Here is a 26,044-nt window from a genome sequence, read left to right as displayed (position 1 = left end):
GGGCCTTGCACCTTGGTGCAGTGCCCTCCGGTGGACACTGGAAGCTGCGCACCTCCAGTGCTCAGGCCCTGATTATTATTCGTTAGCAAGACTTGGCCATTTTTGAGGTGGTTCCCATGGGCAAAAACTCATGAAATTTGGTACACACATCAGTCCTGGCCACCGCTACTCACAGACAGAGGCTTGGCCCTGGGTGTGTCCATGGGACTCCATAGCACCCCCACATCAATGAGACTTTTGCCTGGTATATAGTTTCACCTATCCGTGCCAAATTTGGTAGGTGTGTGTGGTGCCCCAAGACGAACAAAATTGTAATGTACATTGTATACTCAACAGGAAGCGAGATATTTTTGGTTTTGTGCGTTTTGACGTGTTACTCATGTTTTGACGTTCTCCTCCTCAGCAGTTTGTTGGATTCATGCCGGATTTGGTATACCGGAGGTGCTCGGGCCCTTCATCGCTGCTTGCGGCAATATTTTAAACATGAACTCTATTCATGTTAAAGCACAAATTTGACACCCGTTTCGATCCTGGCTGTATTTATTCTTGATCGTGTACACTGATCGAAGAAAGAGAGATGCAGCATGATGATTATTTTATTCAGTCTTTATTATAAAATACAAAATGGGAACATATTACATAAACACGTAATCTGCACACTGCCTCATAAAACAGTGTTCTTGTTCAACAGAATGCAGCAGGTAAATATTACATCACATCCTGTTTAGTGCGTCTGCTGTCGTTTTAATGTCCGTCCTCGGTGTCGCTCTACTAAAGCCAGCTTCAGTTTTCGGTAAAACTCCAACATTTCTGAAAATAGCAACAGCTTTTCATTGACTTTGGTGTCCATGCACTAAAATAACGTTTGATTAAAATGTTCAGTTACTACACGACAATGAGGCCGACAGTTTAATGTCTTACAACACATTCACTTATAAGGTGCTTCTTCAGTTTTTCCAGACTCTGTGTGTGTGTGTGTGTGTGTGTGTGTGTGTGTGTGTGTGTTACGCCAGTTTTTTCCGACACTCGAACAGTAGAGGGTATATCTGTTCCACAGCCGTGGCAACACTCTGAACATTTGGTCCTGGGAAGAGAGAAAGAGGTTAAAGACATGAGGGACAACTCCTCCAGAACATGTCTACAGATCTTATACGTTTAAAATGGTCCATTTTGATGGATAGAAGAAGTGTGTAAAGTGGTGTGATGAAGTGGTGCGGCTCAGACTACATGGTGTTTAGAATATTGAGTGATTTTGGGTGTGAGAGCCTCAAGAGTGTCAGTGAAAAAAACCTCGCTCTACTTAGAAAAGAAAAGATTTATTTAATACCAAGCCAATACAAAGTTCTTCGACCTGATTACGTTTATGCTATGAGGAAACACGTCTATCCTGATGGGGGTGTGGCTTGTTCCAGGATGGCTCCACCCTCATTTACAGTGTATGAGGGCTTACTGAATTTTATTACTGCTTAGTAATAAGCAGCTCCTTTACTCTTACTATAAAAAATGGACCACAGCTCCGCCTTCTTGCTTTCTATTGGCTCACAAACCCGAGGCTTGTGAATTCACAGGTCAAAGTTCACCACTGTAAAGTCACAAGGAGCAGATGTATCTCTTTTACATCTCGTTTCCTTTGTGCTTCAGTAAAGCCCCGGTCCCACAACACCTATAACTACAACTATAATGATAACTATACATAAATGGATCCCCTGCGGTTTATGTGGTCGGTGCTCACACCAGACCGATAACGAGCCCTATAGCCCAGGCCTGAGTTTATCCGTATTGGTGAAATTACTTCTGGAGCCATTTTTACAGGCCTGGACCTGATCCGATAAAACATCTGACCAATCAGGTAACAACCACGTACATTTATTTCCCTGAGTGTCAGGACCAAGCGATATTATAGCAGGGATTATAGTTGTGGTGTTTCTGCTCCAGACTGGAACTAAATTCAGGCAGAGGGATCATCAGAGTTGGTTATTACACGAAATCGAATCGTACATGAGCTGATCGCCAACTCAGTGCTGTGTGCCTCATTAGCTGTAAGCCATGTACGATGAGATTAAGTGGAATAACTCTTTTATTCTGTCCACATTCACTGGATTTTGAGAAACAGAGTATTTTTGTTTTTATTTTTTGCAAATTCGATAAAAACCAAGAGTGTTAAAGGGATAGTTCGGGATTTTTGACATGAATCTGTATGGCATCCCCATCAATAGTGTCGTGCAAATACACTGACTTACCCCCTGACAGCATCCTGTGAGTCCAGTTCTTGTCCAGTTTTGGTCCAGACGAAAGTAGTCCGGCAAGTTTGTTGGGGTCACGAAAGTAAAACGTTTTTCTTCTCAAAACAGTATGTGTTCAAAAGAGTGATATATTTGCATCACAAAACCGTTGCCAAATAAAAAGTCAGACCTCGAAATCGCTTGGCACTATTTTCCTGCGCGCTGCCGGCTTCATCCAGCTGCGGCTCCAGCTTCAAGGATAAGCTGGAGCCGCATAAGTAGGAGTCCCGGCGGGTGGTTTGTATTCGATTCGTTTATATCCCGACCTTGTTAGCTGTCAGATTTATGTTCATGGACCCGGTAAGCTGGTAAATAATATTTATTTTTTTTTTTTTTCTTTACCAAATTCTAACAGAAAACGAGAGCGCCCGAAAGGGAAAGCTGAGCAGGAGCCGCCTCAGGGCTGTAATGCAAATTGCTTTCCTCCTCAGTATACAAGTGCGCTTCCATGGCAGGGAAAAAGAAACTACCACTGCTGCCTATGTAGTGCCCTATTTATACAAATAGGAGTCATTCAGGATTCAGCCATGTTTTTGCTCCGTGTCATGGCTGAATCCTGAATGACTCCTATTTGTATAAATAGGGCACTACATAGGCAGCAGTGGTAGTTTCTTTTTCCCTGCCATGGAAGCGCACTTGTATACTGAGGAGGAAAGCAATTTGCATTACAGCCCTGAGGCGGCTCCTGCTCAGCTTTCCCTTTCGGGCGCTCTCGTTTTCTGTTAGAATTTGGTAAAGAAAAAAAATAATAATAAATATTATTTACCAGCTTACCGGGTCCATGAACATAAATCTGACAGCTAACAAGGTCGGGATATAAACGAATCGAATACAAACCACCCGCCGGGACTCCTACTTATGCGGCTCCAGCTTATCCTTGAAGCTGGAGCCGCAGCTGGATGAAGCCGGCAGCGCGCAGGAAAATAGTGCCAAGCGATTTCGAGGTCTGACTTTTTATTTGGCAACGGTTTTGTGATGCAAATATATCACTCTTTTGAACACATACTGTTTTGAGAAGAAAAACGTTTTACTTTCGTGACCCCAACAAACTTGCCGGACTACTTTCGTCTGGACCAAAACTGGACAAGAACTGGACTCACAGGATGCTGTCAGGGGGTAAGTCAGTGTATTTGCACGACACTATTGATGGGGATGTCATACAGATTCATGTCAAAAATCCCGAACTATCCCTTTAATATCCCCTGCTGGTGACTCGGCCATAACTCTGGTAAAATGTGACAGAATTGAACAAAATTGCAATATGCGTATTACTGACATACAACAAAGAATACTGTCAAGTTTTGTGAAATTCCTCCAAAAATTGAGAGAGGAGTCGAGTTCAGAAGGTGAGTACCCTTCCCAGGACGGACGGACGGACATCGCCACGACATAATCCCCCTTCGGGCCTCTCAGCCAGCGGGGGATAAAAATTGTGAGGGAAGTTGATTTCAGAAAGTAAGCACACCTTGCTGAAATTGCCAAAGTACAAGTTTGTTAATAATCAAGGGCATAACTCTGGGAAAATTGGCCCAAATTTAACAAAATTTCAATCTGTGTATAACTGTCATATAACAAAGCCTTCTGCCAAGTTTGGTGAAATTCCTCCACAAATCGTGAGAGGAGTTGATTTCAGAAGAACGTCCACCCTCATGAAATTGTCAACATACAAGTTATTTAATCAAGGGTCAAAACTCTGGTAAAATTTTCACAAATGAAATTAAATTGCAATCTGCATATTACCGTCATATAACAAGGCTTTTTGCCAAGCTTTGAGAAATTCGTCCAAAAATTGTGAGAGGAGTTGATGTGAGAAGGCGAGCACACCTTCATGAAACTGTGAAAGTACAAGGTTGTTAATCAAGGGCCGGAACTCTGGTAAAATGCGACCGAATTGAACAAAAATAACAATATGCGTACTACCGACATATAACAAGGCCTTTTGCCAAGTTTCGTGAAATTCCTCCAAAAATTGTGAGGGGAGTTGATTTCAGACAGTGAGCACCCTTCCCGGGATGGACGGACAGACATCGCCACGACAATCACCCTTTGGGCCCTTCAGCCAACGGGGGATAAAAACTTTTTATACAAAACATCTGACAAAATCATTTCTGCTTAGAATGTAAACAAACCTGCGAAATGACAGGAGCAATTTGTGAAAAATGCAATAATAATATAATTAATAATTATTATTATTGGAAAAAAAAGATGTTTTATCATGAAATACTTTTATTCTATATTTTGTTGCTTTTTTTGTGTGTATTTTTGGGGGTTTTCTTTTTCTTCTTTAGGGATTTTTGTCGGTTGGCAAACCAACTTTACCGCCACCGACTGGGCTGGAGTGTGGAACAGGAGCTATTGGGGCGGGGGGTGGTGGGACAGCACCGTATTCTTTTAGCCATTTCTGTTTCTTTTAAATACTTTACAATTTTGGGGGTTTAATTATAGTTACCGGTGTTGTGGGACCGGGCCCGAACTCACCATTTCTGCTGAATTTTATTTGCATTTTGTTTGACTGCTGCTTTATCCAAGAGATCAGAACAGCCTCCTTTTCCACTCCTGTGGATCAGCGCTGTTCGTCCATCCGGTAGAGTCGACTTTGCTCTGATGGAATTCTGAGGTCTGCTGAAGCTGCTCAGACAGCTCACGTTGCCCCAGCACCTCACTAAAACACTTTTTAATTTATCACCTATCCACCATTTCCTTGGCACTGCTGTAGGATGACGGCCTGCATGCTGCTTCCAACTCAGTAAATCTCTCGGGAAGTCTTTAAGCCATGTGCTTAATGCTCCAAGTGGTTTATTTCTCCATTAATACATCACAGGCCAAATCCTGAGATGGATATTTTCTATATATTTTAAAGTATTCATAAGATCTCTGTTACGTTATATAAAGGTCATGAGTTCATACACGGCACAGCTGTGTAGTTCTCATTCCTTCCTTTGAGTATCACTAAAGGTTCTGGAGGAACCCTGGTGGAAACCTGGAGGATCTTTCTACAGGAAATTGTAGTGTGGTGCGGTGCGGTGTGGTGTGTACCTGTAACGGTGATGTTGCCTGTGGAGAACACCTGCACTGTGGTCCGAAGGGTTTTAATTCTGTATGAAGCAGCTGGGTGGATCTCGGGCTCGTAGCTGAAGGACAAAATCCATGTAAAGTACCAGTTAAAAGTTTGTACACCCCTACTCACTCATTCATAAGTTTGTCTGTATTTTGCATTTTCGACATTGTAGAACGATACTGAAGACATCACAACTACGAAATAACATCTGGAACATGTATGGAATTATGTGGTAAACAAAAAAGTGAAATATATGAAATATATTGTTTTTTAGATTCTTCAAAGTAGCCACCATTTACCTTGACACTTTACACACTATCGTCATTCTCTTAACCAGCTTCATGAGGTCGTCACCTGGAATGCTTTTCAATTAACAGCTGTGCCTTTTCTTAAAAAGTTAATTAGTGGACAAGTTTCTTGCCTTCTTAATGTGCTTGAGAGCAAACACTAAATACAACTCCGATTCCAAAAAAGTTGGGACAAAGTACAAATTGTAAATAAAAACGGAATGCAATGATGTGGAAGTTTCAAAATTCCATATTTTATTCAGAACATAGATGACATATCAAATGTTTAAACTGAGAAAATGTATCATTTAAAGAGAAAAATTAGGTGATTTTAAGGGCCCGTTTACACGAGGACGCTGTCGGGTAAAAACGACTAAATATTTTATCGGAAGTGCCTTTCGTCTACACGGGGACGGCGTTTCCGAGGCTGAAAAACGGAAAAAATTGAAAACGCCTTCCAGAGTGGATAAGTTAAAAACAGCCCCTGTTGCATATCCGTCTAAACTACCCAATACGCGAAACTCTGCTCGGATCTGCTCACGTCGGGTACGCGTTTACGTCATACATATGTCATATACTGTACATGCCGGCCCGGGAAGTAAGAAAGTAAGTAAAAAAGTAAGAGCATGTCTGATTACATCGATCCAACGGACCTTCAAGCTGCTCTGGCAGCTTTAATAAACGTCCAGGAGTCCTTCGAACATCTATACCGAATCTGCACACATACCGTTAATGAACAGAGGCGGGTATAGCATGCTCTTACTTTTTTACTTACCATAGCCAGAGTAGTCAAAGTTTTCGTGGCACAGATGTGCAGATCAGAAAAGACGGAAGACGTTGCGCATGCGTGCAGACATAGCGGAGGTCTTTCACAGCACCACCTAGCCGTCTGGCATGCACATCCAATTGAAATCCACACATTTATGCGTCACTGTATAGACGCAGATTTCCTCCTTGAAAACGGTCGTGTAGACGCGGAAAAAAGTGAGAACGAAAACGGACTTTTGCGTTTTTGTTTCAGACCGTCCCCGTGTAAAGTGGGCCTAAATGTCATGACAACAACACATCTCAAAAAAGTTGGGACAAGGCCATGTTTCCCACTGTGAGACATCCCCTTTTCTCTTTACAACAGTCTGTAAACGTCTGGGGACTGAGGAGACAAGTTGCTCAAGTTTAGGGATAGGAATGTTAACCCATTCTTGTCTAATGTAGGATTCTAGTTGCTCAACTGTCTTAGGTCTTTTTTGTCGTATCTTCCGTTTTATGATGCACCAAATGTTTTCTATGGGTGAAAGATCTGGACTGCAGGCTGGCCAGTTCAGTACCCGGACCCTTCTTCTACGCAGCCATGATGCTGTAATTGATGCAGTATGTGGTTTGGCATTGTCATGTTGGAAAATGCAAGGTCTTCCCTGAAAGAGACGTCGTCTGGATGGGAGCATATGTTGCTCTAGAACCTGGATATACCTTTCAGCATTGATGGTGTCTTTCCAGATGTGTAAGCTGCCCATGCCACACGCACTAATCCAACCCCATACCATCAGAGATGCAGGCTTCTGAACTGAGCGCTGATAACAACTCGGGTCGTCCTTCTCCTCTTTAGTCCGAATGACACGGCGTCCCTGATTTCCATAAAGAACTTCACATTTTGATTCGTCTGACCACAGAACAGTTTTCCACTTTGCCACAGTCCATTTTAAATGAGCCTTGGCCCAGAGAAGACGTCTGCGCTTCTGGATCATGTTTAGATACGGCTTCTTCTTTGAACTATAGAGTTTTAGCTGGCAACGGCGGATGGCACGGTGAATTGTGTTCACAGATAATGTTCTCTGGAAATATTCCTGAGCCCATTTTGTGATTTCCAATACAGAAGCATGCCTGTATGTGATGCAGTGCCGTCTAAGGGCCCGAAGATCACAGGCACCCAGTATGGTTTTCCGGCCTTGACCCTTACGCACAGAGATTCTTCCAGATTCTCTGAATCTTTTGATGATATTATGCACTGTAGATGATGATATGTTCAAACTCTTTGCAATTTTACACTGTCGAACTCCTTTCTGATATTGCTCCACTATTTGTCGGTCCAGAATTGGGGGGATTGGTGATCCTCTTCCCATCTTTACTTCTGAGAGCCACTGCCACTCCAAGATGCTCTTTTTATACCCAGTCATGTTAATGACCTATTGCCAATTGACCTAATGAGTTGCAATTTGGTCCTCCAGCTGTTCCTTTTTGTACCTTTAACTTTTCCAGCCTCTTATTGCCCCTGTCCCAACTTTTTTGAGATGTGTTGCTGTCATGAAATTTCAAATGAGCCAATATTTGGCATGAAATTTCAAAATGTCTCACTTTCGACATTTGATATGTTGTCTATGTTCTATTGTGAATACAATATCAGTTTTTGAGATTTGTAAATTATTGCATTCCGTTTTTATTTACAATTTGTACTTTGTCCCAACTTTTTTGGAATCGGGGTTGTAGTAAATAATAAAAACATGCATAATAAAATACCCCTATTCAACACAACTGTAGTGATCAGTATCGTGTCAAGAACTGCTCAACTACGTAAAGACAAACGACATCCATCATTACTTTAAGTCATGAAGTGACTTTTTTTTTTAAATTAAAAAAACACTGAATTCGGAGGCGTGTCCAAAATTTTGACTGGTATTGTATATTAGACATTATCAATAAGCAGCTTTACAGAAATCTGTAAATTTAGATCCCTTATGAGTAAACCAGGTGTGTGACAGTGACAAGATGATACGAGGAAGAAAAGTTGACTCAACCAGACTCCAAACAGAACCCATCCTCTTCTAGGTGACACCGGATAATGATTCCAAATCAGTACTCTTCTTCTACACGGCTCAAACAGTACCACGTATGAGTGGATTGAGTTCTGGTTTAATCACGGGACAGTCTTTATGGCTACAGTGGCAACTCTCGAGTACAAATCTACAGTCTCCGTGTGAGATCCATACGAAGATCAAGCAGAACAGGTGTTCAGCATAGCTGTGTTTGGAGCTACAGCACAATCACAGTCATGAAGGTTTGAAGAACATTTGAGCTCTAACACACTCTCTAAACCTGGAAGTGATCTTGAATGACATCAGTTATCTCTGTTAAACTGCTGGACTCCACAACTGAAATTGTGGTTCCGAGAGCCTGAAGGTCTCTGCAGCCTTCTCACCACCAGAGGGTGCTGTTGTCATCTTCCTCTGTGGCGATCAGTCACAGGATTTTAAACATCCGATAAATCAGTGGTGTTGGGTTAGGATGCTGGGAGTTTAAATCTCAGGGTTGTCAAAGAACTACTTCTGGGCCCCTGAGCCTTTAACCCTCAACTGCTCGGGTCTATGCTCGTATTTTATTCTGCCTTGTTATGAATAAATGAAATAGCGAAACGGCTTATTACTCCGAAGCCGCTCTGGGTGACCAGCATCTGCTGAATAAACAGACGTTTCTAGTGTGCAACAGGTCTCTCATTTCCTCTTAAACCTGTGACATGTAGCCGCACTGAACTTCCTCAGTTTAATGCCAAATGGTTTTGACTTTGAAATCCCAAATTCAATCAACTGTAGCTGATTAGTCTCTCTTTACCTCACCTGCAATTTAGCTGTAGTATATCAAAATACATTTTAATGTAAGGAATAAAGACACTTGGGGTGTGATGTACCATCACCACCCTGAAGTTGATTATTTTCCAATAACAGCACATACTGTCGTGTTTTATTCCTCTTACACGATGGCAATTTGCCAAGAATGTCAATTTACTTATCAAGGCACAACATGACATATTTTCTACGTATTTAACAATTATTTTAAGAAATTGAGTCGTACATCATCATGAGCTAATGGTCAGTTATAATCCATGTATGATGAGATTGAATGGAATAACTTTTATTCTATCCACATTCACTGGATTTTGAGAAACAGAGCATTTTTATTTTTATTCTTTGCAAATTTGATAAATAATAACTTTATACAAAACGTCCGACAAAATAATTTCCGCTTAGAATGTAAACAAACGGGCAAAACGACAGGAGCAATCTGTGAAAAATGTGATGATGATAATAATATACTCAACAAAAATAAAAACTTTACACTCGTTTCAAAGTCAATAATTTGAACATTTTGGAAAATAGGTTTGAAATAACGACTGTATTCAATTATCTTGTCATTAAAGATGCTATAGCGTACAGATCATGTTTGTCATGGAATCGGTTCCACCGGAAATGCGACGACAATGTCCATGATCAAAAACTGTGAGTCACAACTTAATGAAATCAGGTCAATATCGGGCGTGTCCTCCATGGGCGTTCACAACTGCGATACAACGTCTCCTCATGGATTGGATGATGCGTCTGAACACAGCTTGGGGAATGCGCCGCCATATTTGTACCAACATGGCACCAAGCTCCTGCAAGTTCTGTGGAGGGTTCCTTACGGTCGGCTGTGGTGCCAGTTTGATGGAGACGTGTCTGGAGATTATGGATGGTCTGTCGACTGCATCCCATAACCCTCGCAACGTCAGTGACGGATGTTCCCGTATTCAGCATGCCAATGGCACGTTCACGCTGAATGTTTGACAGTCGTGGCATTGCAAATTAACGAATAATTAACCATAAAACCTTGTTTTTCTGAGATGACACTCTACTCTGCTACCGTGAGATCAATTGCACGTGTATCAACAGGTCACGTCACTTGTGTCACGTGGAAACGTGATTTTAGCGTGCAGTGCTCTCGCACGTGCTACGTAGGCCCGACCAGTAGAATGAATGTGTGACGTAATGCCCTTGACAATGCATTTAACCACAATCACAACAAGAACTCTTTCAAGAAAAGTTTCTAAACACTATTTGAAAAATAATGAGTGTCAAGCTTTTATTTTTGCTGAGTATAATAACAATAATAATAGTATGTTCTTATCATCCAATACTTTGTTGCTTTTTTTTTGGTATTTTGGGGGATTTTGTTTTCAAGTAGAGCTTTTATTTCGTCCTCGGTTGGTTCAACAGCACGCTCAGCCATTTTGTTTTTCTCTCCTCACGGTAGATGAGCCGATATCCTAAGTAGTAGAGTAGCCAATCAGAGTGCGCGACTGCTCATATCCAGTGACTGTGGATAAAATAATTGTTACACTGAATGTTGTGGAAGATCCATGAAACAATTTCCGGTTTCAGTTCCTGTTCCCGGCTGTCCCCTCACTAGCCTCTCGTTCGTCTCTCTTGAATTTGAGGCAAAAAAAAAAAAAAACGCAGCTTGTCCCCAAGACGCTGCAAAACCCTCTGTCCTGAAGACTTTCCAACATTCCGAAGTCGGAAAACTTAAGACGGTCTTAACAGAGTTAAAGTTGTGATATTGACTCCTAAAAATGATAAGTCTTCTCGCAGAAAACTTCACCGTATGGCCAAAAGTTTGCGGACACCTGACCATCACACCCATATGTTCTTGTTGAGCATCCCGTTCCAGAGTTAGTCCCTCTTTCCTGTTATAATGAGCTCCACCCTTCTGGGAAGGCTTTCCACTAGATTTTGGGGTGTAGCTGTGGGGATTTGGTATCATTCAGCCATAGAAGCGTCAGTGAGATCAGGCACTGATGTTGGGTGAGGAGCAGAGGTGGACAGTAACGAAGTACATTTACTTGAGTTCTGTACTTAAGTACACTTTTTGAGTATCTGTACTTTACTTGAGTATATTTTTTTGGAAACTTATGACTTTAACTTCACTGCATTTGAAAGACAAATATCGTATTTTTTACTCCACTACATTTCTGTCAAGGTCCTCGTTACTCGTGACTATGAAGCAGCTTTGAAAGTGGATGTTTTTTCTTTTCTCTTCTAAAACGTGATTGGTTTTTCCGCAGGTGACACTGAGACAGCCGATCAGTAATCACTAGGGTCACGTCTCGTCCATAGACTGGATAAAATCAAGTTCACTGATTTCTCAGCAGCGTTATTTGAACACGATCAGTTGATGGCAGAATGGAAGGAGGCGGTTCTTCTGGGGAACGCACACACTCGTGGCCCATGAAGCCATGTTTCAGTTTTCTGAAAGGATTAAAGATTTATTTCATTTTAAATGTTTGCTTTGTTTGCCTAAAATGAACATCACGGCCTATAAAAACTTACTGTCCGACCTGCAGAAGCATATTGAGGTATATAAACGCTTTATTCCAAGAGAAAGCTTGTAATGAAGTTGTCTGTGCTTTTAGAGCTAGCGATAATGCTGCAATAGACCCCTTTCACATGACGTCACTGCGCCGCGAGATTTTGTTAGGCGCCATATTGGAAGACCAAGTACATGCACTCACAATATAAAACAAAGTACGAGCGAGAGTAAAGTGACACGATGGATGATAATTCTGGTTATGTGAGTACATTACCAGCTGCAGAAAGGGCACGGTATGTGGAGAAACTGGCTGTGATTGATGGGTTTGACCCATATGATAAGACTCGGGGCAAGGGAGAATGGAAACATAAGGAGGACCGGACACCAATTCTGCCATCTGTTTGCTACCCAGACATTGTAAACTATTTGTTGTTTACACCCAGTGCCTACACTCAGTGTTCGAACTATGCTGATATTTTCGGGGGGCCCCTTTTTTTCCCTTGGGGGTGTGTGTGCTTGCGCTCGTCTCGGAGCGGATCTCCAAACACATGAGAAGCCTATCTTATGCACATATCACGCGGACTCCACACCTCCACACACGCATCGCATCTGAAGTCATAACTCATCAGGGGAAATCGTGTCCGCATTGGCATGTTCAAAAAACAACCTCACGTCAACAATGATACCACACGCAAGAAAAAAAAAAAAACAGTCAGGCTACTCAACAACCAACCTGGCAGCAGCGAGCAAGCCCCAAACCATCCTAAATTATTATTATTATTAAATTGTAGAAGTCTGGGAGGCTTGCTCCTCATACAGTTATCAACTTGGGGCCAATTTAGCATGTTTTAAATCTGAATTTCTTGCGTTTGCTTACCTCAAAGTGTCCGCAGATCATGCACAGACTTATCCATTATATCCACAGTTTTTTGCCAAGTCTCACACACAGGTTTCTTTCAAGTCTACTGTTGGGCCAATAAATCATAAATAAAACAGCTCAGATTTGTTTGTTTAAGTCGTTTGCCACTCCACTTTATTCTTGTGGGTTCACATACCGCTGCCGTTATTATCCCCTTATCACGAGTTTGTTGGTCTTCCAAAATGGCGCAGGGTCTGTTTACTTCCGGTTTCAGGTGACGTCAGTGAAAGGGGTCTATAGCTGTGCAGTCTGGTTAGTCAAATGACTTTCTATGGATTTGCCCACCAAGTTGCCGTCGCCTTGTCCATGGCTAACGTTAACACATAGCTAGTTAACTGGGACGCTGTTAGTTAGCATGTAAAAATGGAGTTATGCTCAAATGAATAATGTTAACTTATCTGAAATCCTTTCAGTAACATGTTTTAGCATAATCTTGCCAAATAAACAGAATGTAGAAATCTTTCTTTTCTAGTAACGTTAGCTATACAATATGATTTCGAGTTTGAAAAGAGTTTGCTAGCATGTCAGGTGGACCTTCACTGACTAGCGAGCTTAACGTTAAACCACTATGATGCACAGCATGTGTTCATTTTGTGAATTCACATTTCTGTCTTTGGTAACGGCATGAGGTTTTGTAAGCGTTGTGGCAATAATACAATGACACGTTGACAGAAAATGTACTTTTAATACTTAAGTATTTTTAAAAGTAAGTACTTCAGTACTTTAACTTAAGTAAAAATTTGACTGGAGAACTTTCACTTGTATCGGAGTCACATTTGACCAGCGGCATCTGTACTTTGACTAAAGTAATGAAGTTGGGCACTTTGTCCACCTCTGGTGAGGAGTAATGTCTGGGGTGCAATCGGTGTTCCAGTACATCCAAAGGTGTTCAGGGCTCTGTGTAGGACACTGGGGTTCTTCCTCTCCAAACTTGGCAAACCATATCTTCATGGAGCTCGCTTTGTGGACAGGAACACTGTCTGGTTTGAACAGGTTTGGGTCTTGTATGGCCCTTTTCCACTACCCTTTTTCAGCTCACTTCAGCCCGACACGGCTCGCGTTTCGACTATCTCAGAGCAGCACGACTCAGCTCGCTTCAGCCCTGCTCAGCACCCAAAACTCGCACGGTTTTGGAGTGGGGCTGAAGCGAGCCAAACCGAGCCGAGTGGGGCTAGGGGCGTGAGGAGACACTCCCCTGTGCACTGATTGGTGAGGAGGAGTGTCCTCACATGCCCACACACGCCCCGCGAGCACGCTGGGATCTGTAAACACCGTAAACCCAGAAGAAGAATAATTACGAATTACGAGAATTTCTGAAGCCTTATGCGCCTCGCCTCATCTATACGCTCTTGCCAGTATCTGTTGGCGTTGTCGGTGACAACAAGCCACAGCACCAAGACCAGCAACACTAACGACTCCATGTCCTCCATGTTTATTGTTTACTATCCGGGTCGTGAGACTACCGCTTAAAAGATCACTGATGTCACTGTTTGCGCCACTTAACGACATCACATGATGTCCACCCACTTTCGCTAACTCCACCCAATGTGTCCACCCACTTCCAGCCAGCACGGTTCAGCGCGGTTGTAGTCGAAATGCAACTCCAACAGCCCCGCTCAGCTCGACTCAGCACGGCACGGCTCAGCCCGACTCAGCCGCGTTGGTAGTGGAAAAGCGGCATTAGTTCCAGTGAAGAGAAATTTTAACACTACAGAATAAACAAACGTGTGCTTCCAACTTTGACAACAGTGTGAGGAAGAACCGTATACGGGTGTGAAGGTCAAGTGTCCACAAACTTTTTGCCATGTAGCGCATTACATGTTTTTAATCCATTTATGTAGATTCTCTGCTGTACATGTCCATGTATAAGGTGCCACTATAGAGCCGATAACATGTGCTGCTGTTATAGAGTGAGTGAGGAGGTTCTTTTAATGCCATGTCAGCACCTGAGGCTATATCATGGCAAAACATTTCTAGCAGATATTACAATTACTTTATAAATAAATAATTAAAAATAGGGCTGTCGAAGTTGACATGATGACAACACGTTAATGCAAATTCCTTTCAACACCTAATTTTTTTAACGTATGATTAACAGATGTGCATCCTGTGGGGCCCCCATAGTTTGGGAAATCAGGAAGTGACGTAGTGTGAGTGATGTAGTGAGTAGCTGGTTGATGTAAGTCATGATAAAGTGCACTGATGTACAGAATCAACTTATATTGTTGCGTTCTGACTGTTTACATAAAACGCGTGTATTTTTATATGCTTTTGATGGTCCAGAGGGGAGAAAAGAAGACGAGTTAAGGTGTGTGTGTGAGTGAGAAAGTTTGTTTTATTCTGAGAAATGTGTGAGTGCCACTCGCACTCCCCAAAAACATGAAAAGTATCCCTTTAAGGTACATTTAGAACAGATAAAAATGTGCAATTAATTTGCGATTAATCATGAGTTAATTATGGACAATAATGCATTTTAATTGCGATTAAATATTTTAATATTTAAATAAAATTAAATAACGGATAGAATGCATAAAGAAATAACCAAATGAGCTGCTTTAAAAACACATCTGACAGAAACCTGAACATGTTTAGTGGTGGTGCCTTCTTAAAAACATCATCCAAGGTACTTTTCTGAGTAAAAACGTTCTCTTGTGGCGTTTAGGCTGCTGTTAGAGAAAATGAAGACTTCTAACCAATCAATCAGATTTGAGAAATCACCAGCACTGTGGTACAATCAAAAGTGAATTGTTTAAATGAGTTACACTCGACTTTACAGGTTTTGGTTACTTCTGTTTCTAGTTTCACAAGCGATCAGAGTTGTAGTAATTACACACACAGACATATATATATATATATATATATATATATATATATATATATATATATATATACATACACACTTCCTCATTTTGGCTGATGCTTTTATCTAAAAGTGACTTGTGCTCGTGAACCCACTCATGACCTTCTGATCAATAAGCTAAAGCTTTGGAATTGCAAAGCCACCACGCACCGTACCAGGGCCGGATCCGGCTCTCACTAACACGGTGGGCCAGGAAGATTTTTTTTTGGGGGGGGCTCTCTCGCTCTCTCATAATATATATATTAGTGCTGTCAAGCGATTAAAATATTTAATCGCGATTAATGTCGCGACTGTCATAGTTAACTCGCGATTAATCGCAATTTAATCGCGCATTTTTGTCACATAAAAAAACCATTGTAATTCTCTTATCAGCATAAAAAAGTGAATGGGCTTGCTTTGTACCAATGTTTTTTTTTTTTATTGCAAAACATAACACGTCTTGACACAGCCACTACAAAGTGAAACCTAAGCCGAGCACCGGCGCGGGGCTAGCAAGAGAACCATGAGTGAAGTGATCTACTGCTCGAGTGTCTACAACAGGGGTGTCAAACCTGATCCATAAAGGGCCGTGTGGCTGCAGGTTTTCATTCCAGCCATGCAGCAGCACACCTGACTTGGCTCATTCAATCAACTGAACTGTCTTCACACAGTCAAATACTTGCAGCCACACCCACCCTTGATTAAAAGGTGGGTGTGTCAGTTGATTGAATAAGCCAAATCAGGGTGCTGCTGCATGGCTGGAATGAAAACCTGCAGCCACACGGCCCTTTATGGATCAGGTTTGACACCCCTGGTCTACAACTCTAATCAGAGAGATAGGTTACACAGTGACGGTAGCCTTGACATGCTTGATTATAATATAAAGTACACTATTATATTAACTTTAAGTTGTTCGTTGATAAATATTGCATTGAATCTGATCTTTACTGTTTCAGCTCACTTAACACATTTTGTACTTTTACACTTTCTGCCTGTTGATGCGTCGCGCTGTCCAATCAGAGGCGGACAAATTTGCATATTACAGGAAGGATTTCTGGAATAGCATTGAGTTTACAGTTCAGAGGGATCTGGCTTCTTTAGACGCTGTCTTCTTAAAACTGAATAAATATTTAAAAACAGCCAAATTAGCCAGTCTTTTGAACGGCTCTTTTCAAAGAACGGATCACAAAGATGCGGATCCCATCAAAGAGCCATAAATCCCATCTCTACTATCGCGCCCTGCCCGCGCTGGTTCTTTGGGGGAGGAGGGCAGAGGACTCTGGCTGTGCGGGGCGTCGTAGCTGCTATCGGTTTTCTAAGCAAAGTCTCTGTTCCAAGTTCCTGGCAGTTTCAAAAGCTTATGAAAAACCTACATCATGTCACAGAGCATTAATCTCGCGATAAAAAAAATTATCGCCATTAAAATTGAGTCAAGTTAACGCGTTAATAACGCGACATTTTTGACAGCACTAAGATAGATAGATAGATAGATAGATAGATAGATAGATAGATAGATAGATACTCTCAGGTGGGCCTGGCCCCCCTGTAGAGCTGGTCAGCCCTACACACGGACAAACAACAGACAGCAGGTTGATAGTTTGAACTCAGGGCAAGAGAAAGGCCGAATCCCATTTCACCCCTTGGACCAACCCCTTGGCCCTTCCCCTCCATTTTGCGCGTTCACGTGAAGGGGTAGGGGTATCCCAATCCCAGTTAACGCGGAGGGGTAGGGGAAGGGGTAGGGCTTCTGTACCCCTCCAAACGGAGATTTTCCTGGAGCTGACTCCGAACGAAGGGGTTTGAGTGATTTCCCACAATGCCATGCGGATTTCAGAAAGATGGCGGTTCCCGCGGCGAAAGATTGTCATAAATGTATTTTCTCCATTATTTACGTGTTTTAAGTTGTTATCCAGAGGAAACACGCCGCTTGATTCGCTTTCGAGCTGAGAATGAGCAGCGATTTCTGAAATCGAAGCTGCTGCTAAAAAGCTTTGGGAGTGAGTATTGTTTTCGGTTGCTTGACTGCGTACGTTTTGTTCTGTTATTCTCGCTTTTATTGTTTACATGAGTGTTCTGACACCTCATTCTGTCGGATGTGGTGCACGAAGCGCCAAAGATATCCCATTCAGTGGTGTTAGTTAACAAATCACACCCTGCCAGCAGAGATTTCTGGTTCTGCCTCTGGCTCTGACTGTAGCAGCTGGTCGCAGCCAATGACGCATTTGGTCGCGTTTTGCTAACGTAAACGCTGACGGAGGTACGCGATGACGTATGCGATCGTTGAAGGGCTATCCCAATACGTAGGGGTTGAATTTCAAGCCCTATCCCTTGTAGCTCAGTTTCAAGGGGAAGGGCCAAGGGGAAGGGGGAGGGGTAGGGGTAGAAATTAGAATTGGGATTGGGCCAAAGAAATGTGGAACTGACACAAGGAAAATAAAGATCGTACCTGGCTATGGGACGGTTGTTCTTGGTGAACTCAATGAGACGGATCTGAAAAGGCATGGAGCACACTGCCAGCACATTGACAACCTTAAAGTCTGAAAACCTGACCTGCAGGAGAGCACACACAGCCATGATTTAACCCACTGAACAACTGCACAGACAGACAGACAGACAGACAGACAGACAGACAGACAGACAGATAGATAGATAGATAGATAGATAGATAGATAGATAGATAGATAGATAGATAGATAGATAGATAGATAGATAGATAGATCAACCTTGAATCCTATCTTCTGGAGGCAGCGGGCTAACCTCCTGGCACCCAGTTTCGCCTCGTCCTCACTACGAAGAGAAAGATTGAGAATGAATGTGAAGCTTTTATTAGCTTTCTGACTGATTAGGTTAGACGGATATGAGCAGAGACTGAAAGAGTATTCTGTCATTACGACCTTGTTGCTCCAGTGCAAATGATTTTCCCTGATGACCATATGGAGGCAGTGATACGAGGTTTGCGGAGCTTCATCAGAACTTTCTGGAAGGACACAAAATACAAGCGACATTACAATCAGGCTGAAGTTTAAAAAACAAAACACGACATGGGATGTTACAAGACTGCAGTATATTTTCGATATAGTCCTTTCACTGAGTGTGTGTGTGTGTGTACCATATGTACAGGGTTTTACAGTAACTATGACTTTTTTTTTTAAATACTATTTTATGTTGTACAGTGTCTCTTTTCACATGTCTGATAACTTGCTGCTGCAACAAAACAATTTCCCAGCTTGGGATCAATAAAGTAAATCAATCAATCTACAGTGTCTTGCAAAAGTATTCATCCCCCTTGGTGTTTGTCCTGTTTTGTCACATTACAAGCTGGAATTAAAATGAATTTTTAGAGGGTTAGCACCATTTGATTTACAGAACATGCCTACAACTTTAAAGGTGAAAATTGTTGTTTTATTGTGACACAAACAATAAGATAAAAAACAGAAATTGAGTGTGCATAAGTATTCACCCCCTTTCATATGAAACCCCTAAATAAGCGCTGGTCCAACCAATTCACTTCATAAGTCACATAATTAGTTGATTAAGATCCACCTGTGTGCGATCAAAGTGTCACATGATCTGTCATATGATGTCTGAATAAATCAACCTGTTCTGGAAGGACCTTGGCTCTGCTACACTACTAAGCAAGAAACATGAAAACCAAGGAGCCTCCAAACAGGTCAGAGACAAAGTTGTGGAGAAGTATAGATCAGGGTTGGGTTATAAAAAAATATCCCAAACTTTGAATATCCCACAGAGCTCCATTAAATCCATTATAGAAAAATGGAAAGAATATGGCACCACTATAAACCTGACAAGAGAAGGCCCCGCCCACCAAAACTCACAGACCGGGCAAGGAGGGCATTAATCAGAGATGCAACAAAGACACCAAAGATCACACTGAAGGAGCTGCAAAGATCCACAGCGGAGATGGGAGTATCTGTCCATAGGACCACTTTAAGCCGTACACTCCATAGAGTGGGCGGGGCTTTATGGAAGAGTGGCCAGAAAAAAGTAACTGCTTAAGAAATCACGTTTAGAGTTTGCCCAACAGCATGTGGCAGACTCCCCAAACACATGGAAAAAGATTCTCTGGTCGAATGAGACTAAAATGTATCTTTGGCCATCACGGGAAATGCCATGTGTGGTGCAAACCCAACACCCTGAGAAGACCATCCCTACAGTGAAGCATGGTGGTGGCAGCATCATGCTGTGGGGATGTTTTTCATCTGCAGGGACAGGAAAGCTGGTCAGGACTGAAGGAAAGATGGATGGCACTAAATACAGGGCAATTCTGGAGGAAAACCTGTTTGAGTCAGCCAGAGGTTTGAGACTGGGACGAAGGTTCACGTTCCAGCAGGACAATGACCCTGAACATACTGCTAAAGCTATACTGGAGTGGTTTAAAGGGAAACAATTAAATGTCTTGGAATGGCCTAGTCAAAGCCCAGACCTCAATCCAATTGAGAATCTGTGGCATAACTTGAAGATTGCTGTACACCAACGCAAACCATCTAACCTGAAGGAGTTGGAGCAGTTTCGCCTTGAGGAATGGGCAACAATCCCAGTGGCTAGATGTGCTAAGCTAATAGAGACATACCCCAAGAGACTTGCAGCTGTAATTGCAGCAAAAGGTGGCTCTATAAAGTATTGACTTTGGGGGGTGAATACTTATGCACACTCCAGATTTGTTTTTTTCATCTTAATTATTGTTTGTGTCACAATTAAAAAAAAAAAGCTTGCAGCTTTAAAGTGGTCGGCATGTTGTGTAAATCAAATGGTGCTATGCTTCCAAAAATCCATTTTAATTCCAGCTTGTAATGCGACAAAACAGGACAAACACCAAGGGGGACGAATACTTTTGCAAGGCACTGTATCTAATCTATCCACTAGGTGCTGGGAGTCTGTTTCAGTTAACATGCAGACACTAGAAAAATCTACACACACACACACTCCAGACTGTGTTTGAAAGCATCTATGCTGACTGGCCCATGAGAGAAAACTGCATTTTTCTAATATCATTATAAGTGTCATCAGATTTAACACTTCATTGTTTATTTTTCCTTTAAAAATACTTGAGACAGGCGGCACGGTGGTGTAGTGGTTAGCGCTGTCGCCTCACAGCAAGAAGGTCCGGGTTCGAGCCCCGTGGCCGGCGAGGGCCTTTCTGTGTGGAGTTTGCATGTTCTCCCCGTGTCCGCGTGGGTTTCCTCCGGGTGCTCCGGTTTCCCCCACAGTCCAAAGACATGCAGGTTAGGTTAACTGGTGACTCTAAATTGAGCGTAGGTGTGAATGTGAGTGTGAATGGTTGTCTGTGTCTATGTGTCAGCCCTGTGATGACCTGGCGACTTGTCCAGGGTGAACCCCGCCTTTCACCCGTAGTCAGCTGGGATAGGCTCCAGCTTGCCTGCGACCCTGTAGAACAGGATAAAGCGGCTAGAGATAATGAGATGAGATGAGAATATTTGAGGCCTTTTTTTCCTCAGTTTTGGCCAAAAAAGTAGCATTTTTGACCAAACAAATTCAGTGCAGTCCAGGCTCAAACACAATGTTCACACCAAACGTGGCAAGAGCATCAAAATTCTCTCTGGCTTTTCTGCTAATACCACTGGTATCCAGAGTGACATACAGCAATACCCAGAACAGCCTGGGGGGGTTCGGTGCCTTGCTCAAGGGCACTTCAGCCATTCCTGCTGGTTCAGGGAATCAAACCAGCAACCTTTTGGTCCTAAACCTGCTTCTCTAACCATTAAGCCATGGCTTCCCCATGTTAGGGCCATTCAAACCATTCCCAAGTACAACGGAGGAGAACTTGATAATCGCTCTGGCAGGATTCACCATTATTTATGATGCGTCCCTGTTCGCAACATTATTTACAGGCAAGATTTTCTCTCCAGAACACTTGTTTTTAAGCAGGAATTCAATTCATTGGCTCAAAAAACAACAATTTGACCAGTTACAGTAATCAGCCACTGAACTTCGACCAGGAGCACTTTAATGTAACCTACACACAAACTAACATTAAGGGCGTATTCACACCTATGTTGTTTGGTCCGGACCAAATGAACCAAATTTCCCTTGGTCCGGACCTTTTGGGTTGGTCTGAATACAAACCACCGAACTCTGGTCCGGACCAAACAAGCGGACCGAGACCGAGCTGCAAGGTCGGACTCGGTCCGGACCAAAGGAACCCTGGTGCGGACCTTTTGGAGGTGTGAAAGCAGACCGGACCTAATCCGACAGTTTTGCTTTTTTGTACCTCGGGAGCTTCCGTCGTTTGTCGAGCATTATGGGAAACAGAGTCTTGACACTCCACCGCAAAGTGCAAACACTGTTTCGGTTGTCAAGGGAACCTTACAACAGTCATTCAGACCAGTGGTAGGCTAGACTACAGAGTATAAAAAATGAGTAGGGGGCAAACGTGGGCCGAGGAAGAAACGCGTACCCTTCTGGATATCTGGGCAGATGTCCACATATCTGAGCTTTTGGAGAGAACACACAAAAACGCCGACGTGTTTGCTGTATTCAGTGAGAAAATGAAGGAGAAGGGGTTCACACGCTCCCCAGAACAATGTCGGCTAAAAGTGAAGAAACTCCGTCAGACCTACACTAAAATCAGGGACATTCTTTCAAAAAGTGGCGGTACTAGCGACTTGCGTGAAGAGCCAGAACTGTCACAACATGATGTGCGCTCATCAGCGCTATCCTCTGTGACTACTTTTGAACTTAACGCTTTGTGCATGTGTCGTCTCTGACCAATAGCTGAACGGTCTCAGGGCGCGTGGCTTTGTTGACAGATTTTGGTCCGCTTACTAAAATGTAAAGTGTGAAAGCGAACCGCACCAAAATGAAAAAATTAAAAAAAAATTTGGTTCGGACCAAAGCAAGTGAACTATCGAACTATCCTGGTCTGAATACACCCTAAATGTTAATTAAAGACCAAAGCTAGTAACCACGTCCTATAAACTACATGTTGAAATACACTACCGTTCAAAAGTTTGGGGTCACCCAGACAATTTTGTGTTTTCCATGAAAAGTCACACTTTTATTTACCACCATAAGTTGTAAAATGAATAGAAAATATAGTCAAGACATTTTTCTGGCCATTTTGAGCATTTAATCGACCCCACAAATGTGATGCTCCAGAAACTCAATCTGCTCAAAGGAAGGTCAGTTTTATAGCTTCTCTAAAGAGCTCAACTGTTTTCAGCTGTGCTAACATGATTGTACAAGGGTTTTCTAATCATCCATTAGCCTTCTGAGGCAATGAGCAAACACATTGTACCATTAGAACACTGGAGTGAGAGTTGCTGGAAATGGGCCTCTATACACCTATGGAGATATTGCACCAAAAACCACACATTTGCAGCTAGAATAGTCATTTACCACATTAGCAATGTATAGAGTGGATTTCTGATTAGTTTAAAGTGATCTTCATTGAAAAGAACAGTGCTTTTCTTTCAAAAATAAGGACATTTCAAAGTGACCCCAAACTTTTGAACGGTAGTGTATGACTTAGCACTCAGCATCGATATCAAAATCACACACGCAAATAGATTTTAATTAGTTTATACCGTTAGTTTATTTTCTTAACCAAACATGTGATCATAATTGTGCATTATTTTTCTTCATTGATTGATTTCTTACCTTCACATTTGAAAAGATTTCATGAGGTTATCTTGTCAGTCGGCACAAAGATGATAGATAACTCACGTGTCTGCTTTGCTTTGCGGTCATTTTAAATAAATTTTGCAAGACTGAGCATTCTGACTGAACTTGGAGCTGCTTATTTCATCAGCATCAGTGTGTCCATGAACCTCGGCAGTAACGCTGGCAGGGCAGCCAGAGGGAATTTATGATGCTCTCGCTGCGTTTGGTCGGAACGTGTGATGGAGATGAAATAAATGGCTACAAGGTCGTTCAGGATGCTTTGTCAGGAATTTAAATACTGTAAATAAATAGGTTAAAATTGAAGTGCGTAATATATTTTGTGAAAATTGGAGGGAATTGCATGTTAGCTAGTGCAAAAAAGTGTTGGCTATTTCCTGACACGTGACTTGAATGATACTGTCGAACAGCATCATAATACATATACAGTAGAAACCTGTCCAGGTCTGAGCTCAGCCTTTTACATCAACACCAGGATTCAAAGCGACGTTGCAAAACCTGTTCCTTTCCTGGACAGCACGCTGGACCGCTCAGCCACGGAGGATTAGATGGCAAACTGAGGTTGCATAACGTGTTATGTATTGGGATGTCATTCGGTTGTTTTTGATTGTTTACACGTGAATCAGTTTGTTATGCCAATGATCAGCCTGTTGTTAATTGTTAATGAGCGCATATCTAGAACATACCAGAATAATTTGGACTGTTCGGGATATTACAGTGGATTGCTGTCTACGCCGAATTGTGTATGATGTGATGCCACTCTTTCGAGTTCCGTCTGGAAGGTTCAGCGGACTATACCGGTACACAAACAGCGAAACGCAGAAAAGAAGAGAACGGAGTTGACGTCTGGGGAGGGTCACGCCTTTGTGTTTCGAGGTCGAGGGGAGGAGCTGGATGTCATCTTGCTTGTAGTTCCATGCTGGTGTTTTTGAAAATTCAGAAGTCATCCCAATAGCCACATCTCTGTTCCGTCTGCAGACTCGAAACCCGTCGTCAGCCAAATTGCTTAAGGGGATTATCGCAGCGAGGCTTTCGCACAGATGAACCGCTCAGACTTGGAATTTGGCAACGCACCAGGGATCATTTTTCGGATTCTTCGCTTCAGGATATTTCATGGACTCTGAACACAGGCCAGTGTGTTTTTTGTAACGCTGTTAAAATGTTGTCTTGTGTGATATTCTCCTTTATTTTTTATTTAATAAATCCACAAGCTGCATTCTGGTCTTTTCTGTTGCTTGTATACGAGCCAAAATACGTAACAGAAAATTGGGGGCTCGTCCAGGATCTGAACTAGCCTGGGAAATCCCATGCTGCTTTGCACAATCGTTCCGATCTGAAAAGACAGCATGGAAACTATGGTCTAAAGGCTCGCCTGAGTTAGGGAGCCAATCAGAGAGTGGGGAGGGGTGGAAAGACGGTGACGCGTACTACTCGACAAACGGAAGCTTGTAGTTTATTTGGGACTGTTTACGGATCACATTTAACATGGCGGCGAGCGATACGAACCAAACTTTCGATCAAGCTTTAGACGCTGTTCTGAATTAGTCTGGTTAACACCAGACCATATCACAAGTGAAATAATTTCGGTGAAATTGTTTTCCTATTTTTGTTTTGCCTTCTTTTTCTCTTTCCTTCTCTTCTTCGCTCTAACTACGTCACCAGGTACAACTGCCATGATTGGCCATGGGCTACGTATACGCCAAATGATAGACATTCGCAACGTCCAATAAACGGCCGTTGACAATCGTAAACCACACCTCCCCTACGAGAAATTCAATAGGCGGATTCCAGACCATATTTCACTTGTGATATGGTCTGGTGTTAACCAGACTAGATCTGAACTATTTGAACATCTGAATCTTTGATAAATAATTTGTCAATAATAAAATAATTGTGTATTTTGAATTAAACTTGTTTTATTTTGGACATACAGCTTGTAATACGGTGGCACGGTGGTGTAGTGGTTAGCGCTGTCGCCTCACAGCAAGAAGGTCCGGGTTCGAGCCGGACCTTCTTGCTCGAACCCAGACCTTGTGGAGTTTGCATGTTCTCCCCGTGTCCGCGTGGGTTTCCTCCGGGTGCTCCGGTTTCCCCCACAGTCCAAAGACATGCAGGTTAGGTTAACTGGTGACTCTAAATTGAGCGTAGGTGTGAATGTGAGTGTGAATGGTTGTCTGTGTCTATGTGTCAGCCCTGTGATGACCTGGCGACTTGTCCAGGGTGTACCCCGCCTTTCGCCCGTAGTCAGCTGGGATAGGCTCCAGTTCTCCTGCGACCCTGTAGAACAGGATAAAGCGGCTACAGATAATGAGATGAGATGAGCTTGTAATACACTGAATGGCATCCCAATACATAATAACACATGGCACTTACATAGCCAGTACGCAGTGGTGCCACACCGCAGCTGTGGAATCGCTACCTGAGGCTGGCACGCCCATGACAGTCTTAAACCAGGGCTTTGAACTGGTTCAAGGAACGAAAACCGGGAACTTTTTCTATTTCACATGGAACAGAAACGAAACCAGAAACTTTATTATTTTTTATGTTCCGGAACAGAAACGCTTATTAAAAATAATGGTAACCGGTTAATACCGGTTTTTATTTCGTTCCTCAAAGTTTCCGTAGCCTACAAATAAAAAAGTCATTCTTCTCCTGCGCAAGTTTCTATGACCCGCTGGGGTTCACTTCCTGTGTGACGTTCGCTGACTGAATGGAGAGAGTGGGAGGGTGGACTACTATCACGTCTCCATGTGATAATAAGTGAGTAAGTGCATTACTGAGTGTCTGAGCAAAGAAGAGCCTGAACGTTGCAACCTCCCTATTGGCTGTTTGTAAAAATGTATCAATTGTTGCCCTTCCCACGGGAATCATCGCGGGCTCGAGAGACGA

At 42.6% G+C, this 26,044-nt stretch overlaps 1 protein-coding gene across 1 annotated transcript in view; it reads right to left on the bottom strand.

Moving 5' to 3' along the window:
• Positions 1 to 590: 590 nt before the first annotated feature.
• Positions 591 to 26,044, bottom strand: part of tbpl1 (TBP-like 1) — a 40,046-nt gene continuing 14,592 nt past the window's right edge. The window contains exons 3-7 of the mRNA XM_060938525.1: positions 18,391 to 18,473; positions 18,220 to 18,283; positions 17,943 to 18,046; positions 5,319 to 5,413; positions 591 to 1,084 (exon numbers count right to left, since the gene is read on the bottom strand). Of these exons, the coding sequence (XP_060794508.1) occupies positions 1,005 to 1,084; positions 5,319 to 5,413; positions 17,943 to 18,046; positions 18,220 to 18,283; positions 18,391 to 18,473 (426 nt within the window). The 3' untranslated portion in view covers positions 591 to 1,004. The remainder of the gene's footprint in view (positions 1,085 to 5,318; positions 5,414 to 17,942; positions 18,047 to 18,219; positions 18,284 to 18,390; positions 18,474 to 26,044) is intronic.

The sequence above is a fragment of the Neoarius graeffei genome, chromosome 13, assembly GCF_027579695.1.
Source record: "Neoarius graeffei isolate fNeoGra1 chromosome 13, fNeoGra1.pri, whole genome shotgun sequence".
Taxonomy (NCBI): Eukaryota; Metazoa; Chordata; class Actinopteri; order Siluriformes; family Ariidae; genus Neoarius; species Neoarius graeffei.
This window is presented reverse-complemented; position numbering and strand designations above follow the sequence as displayed.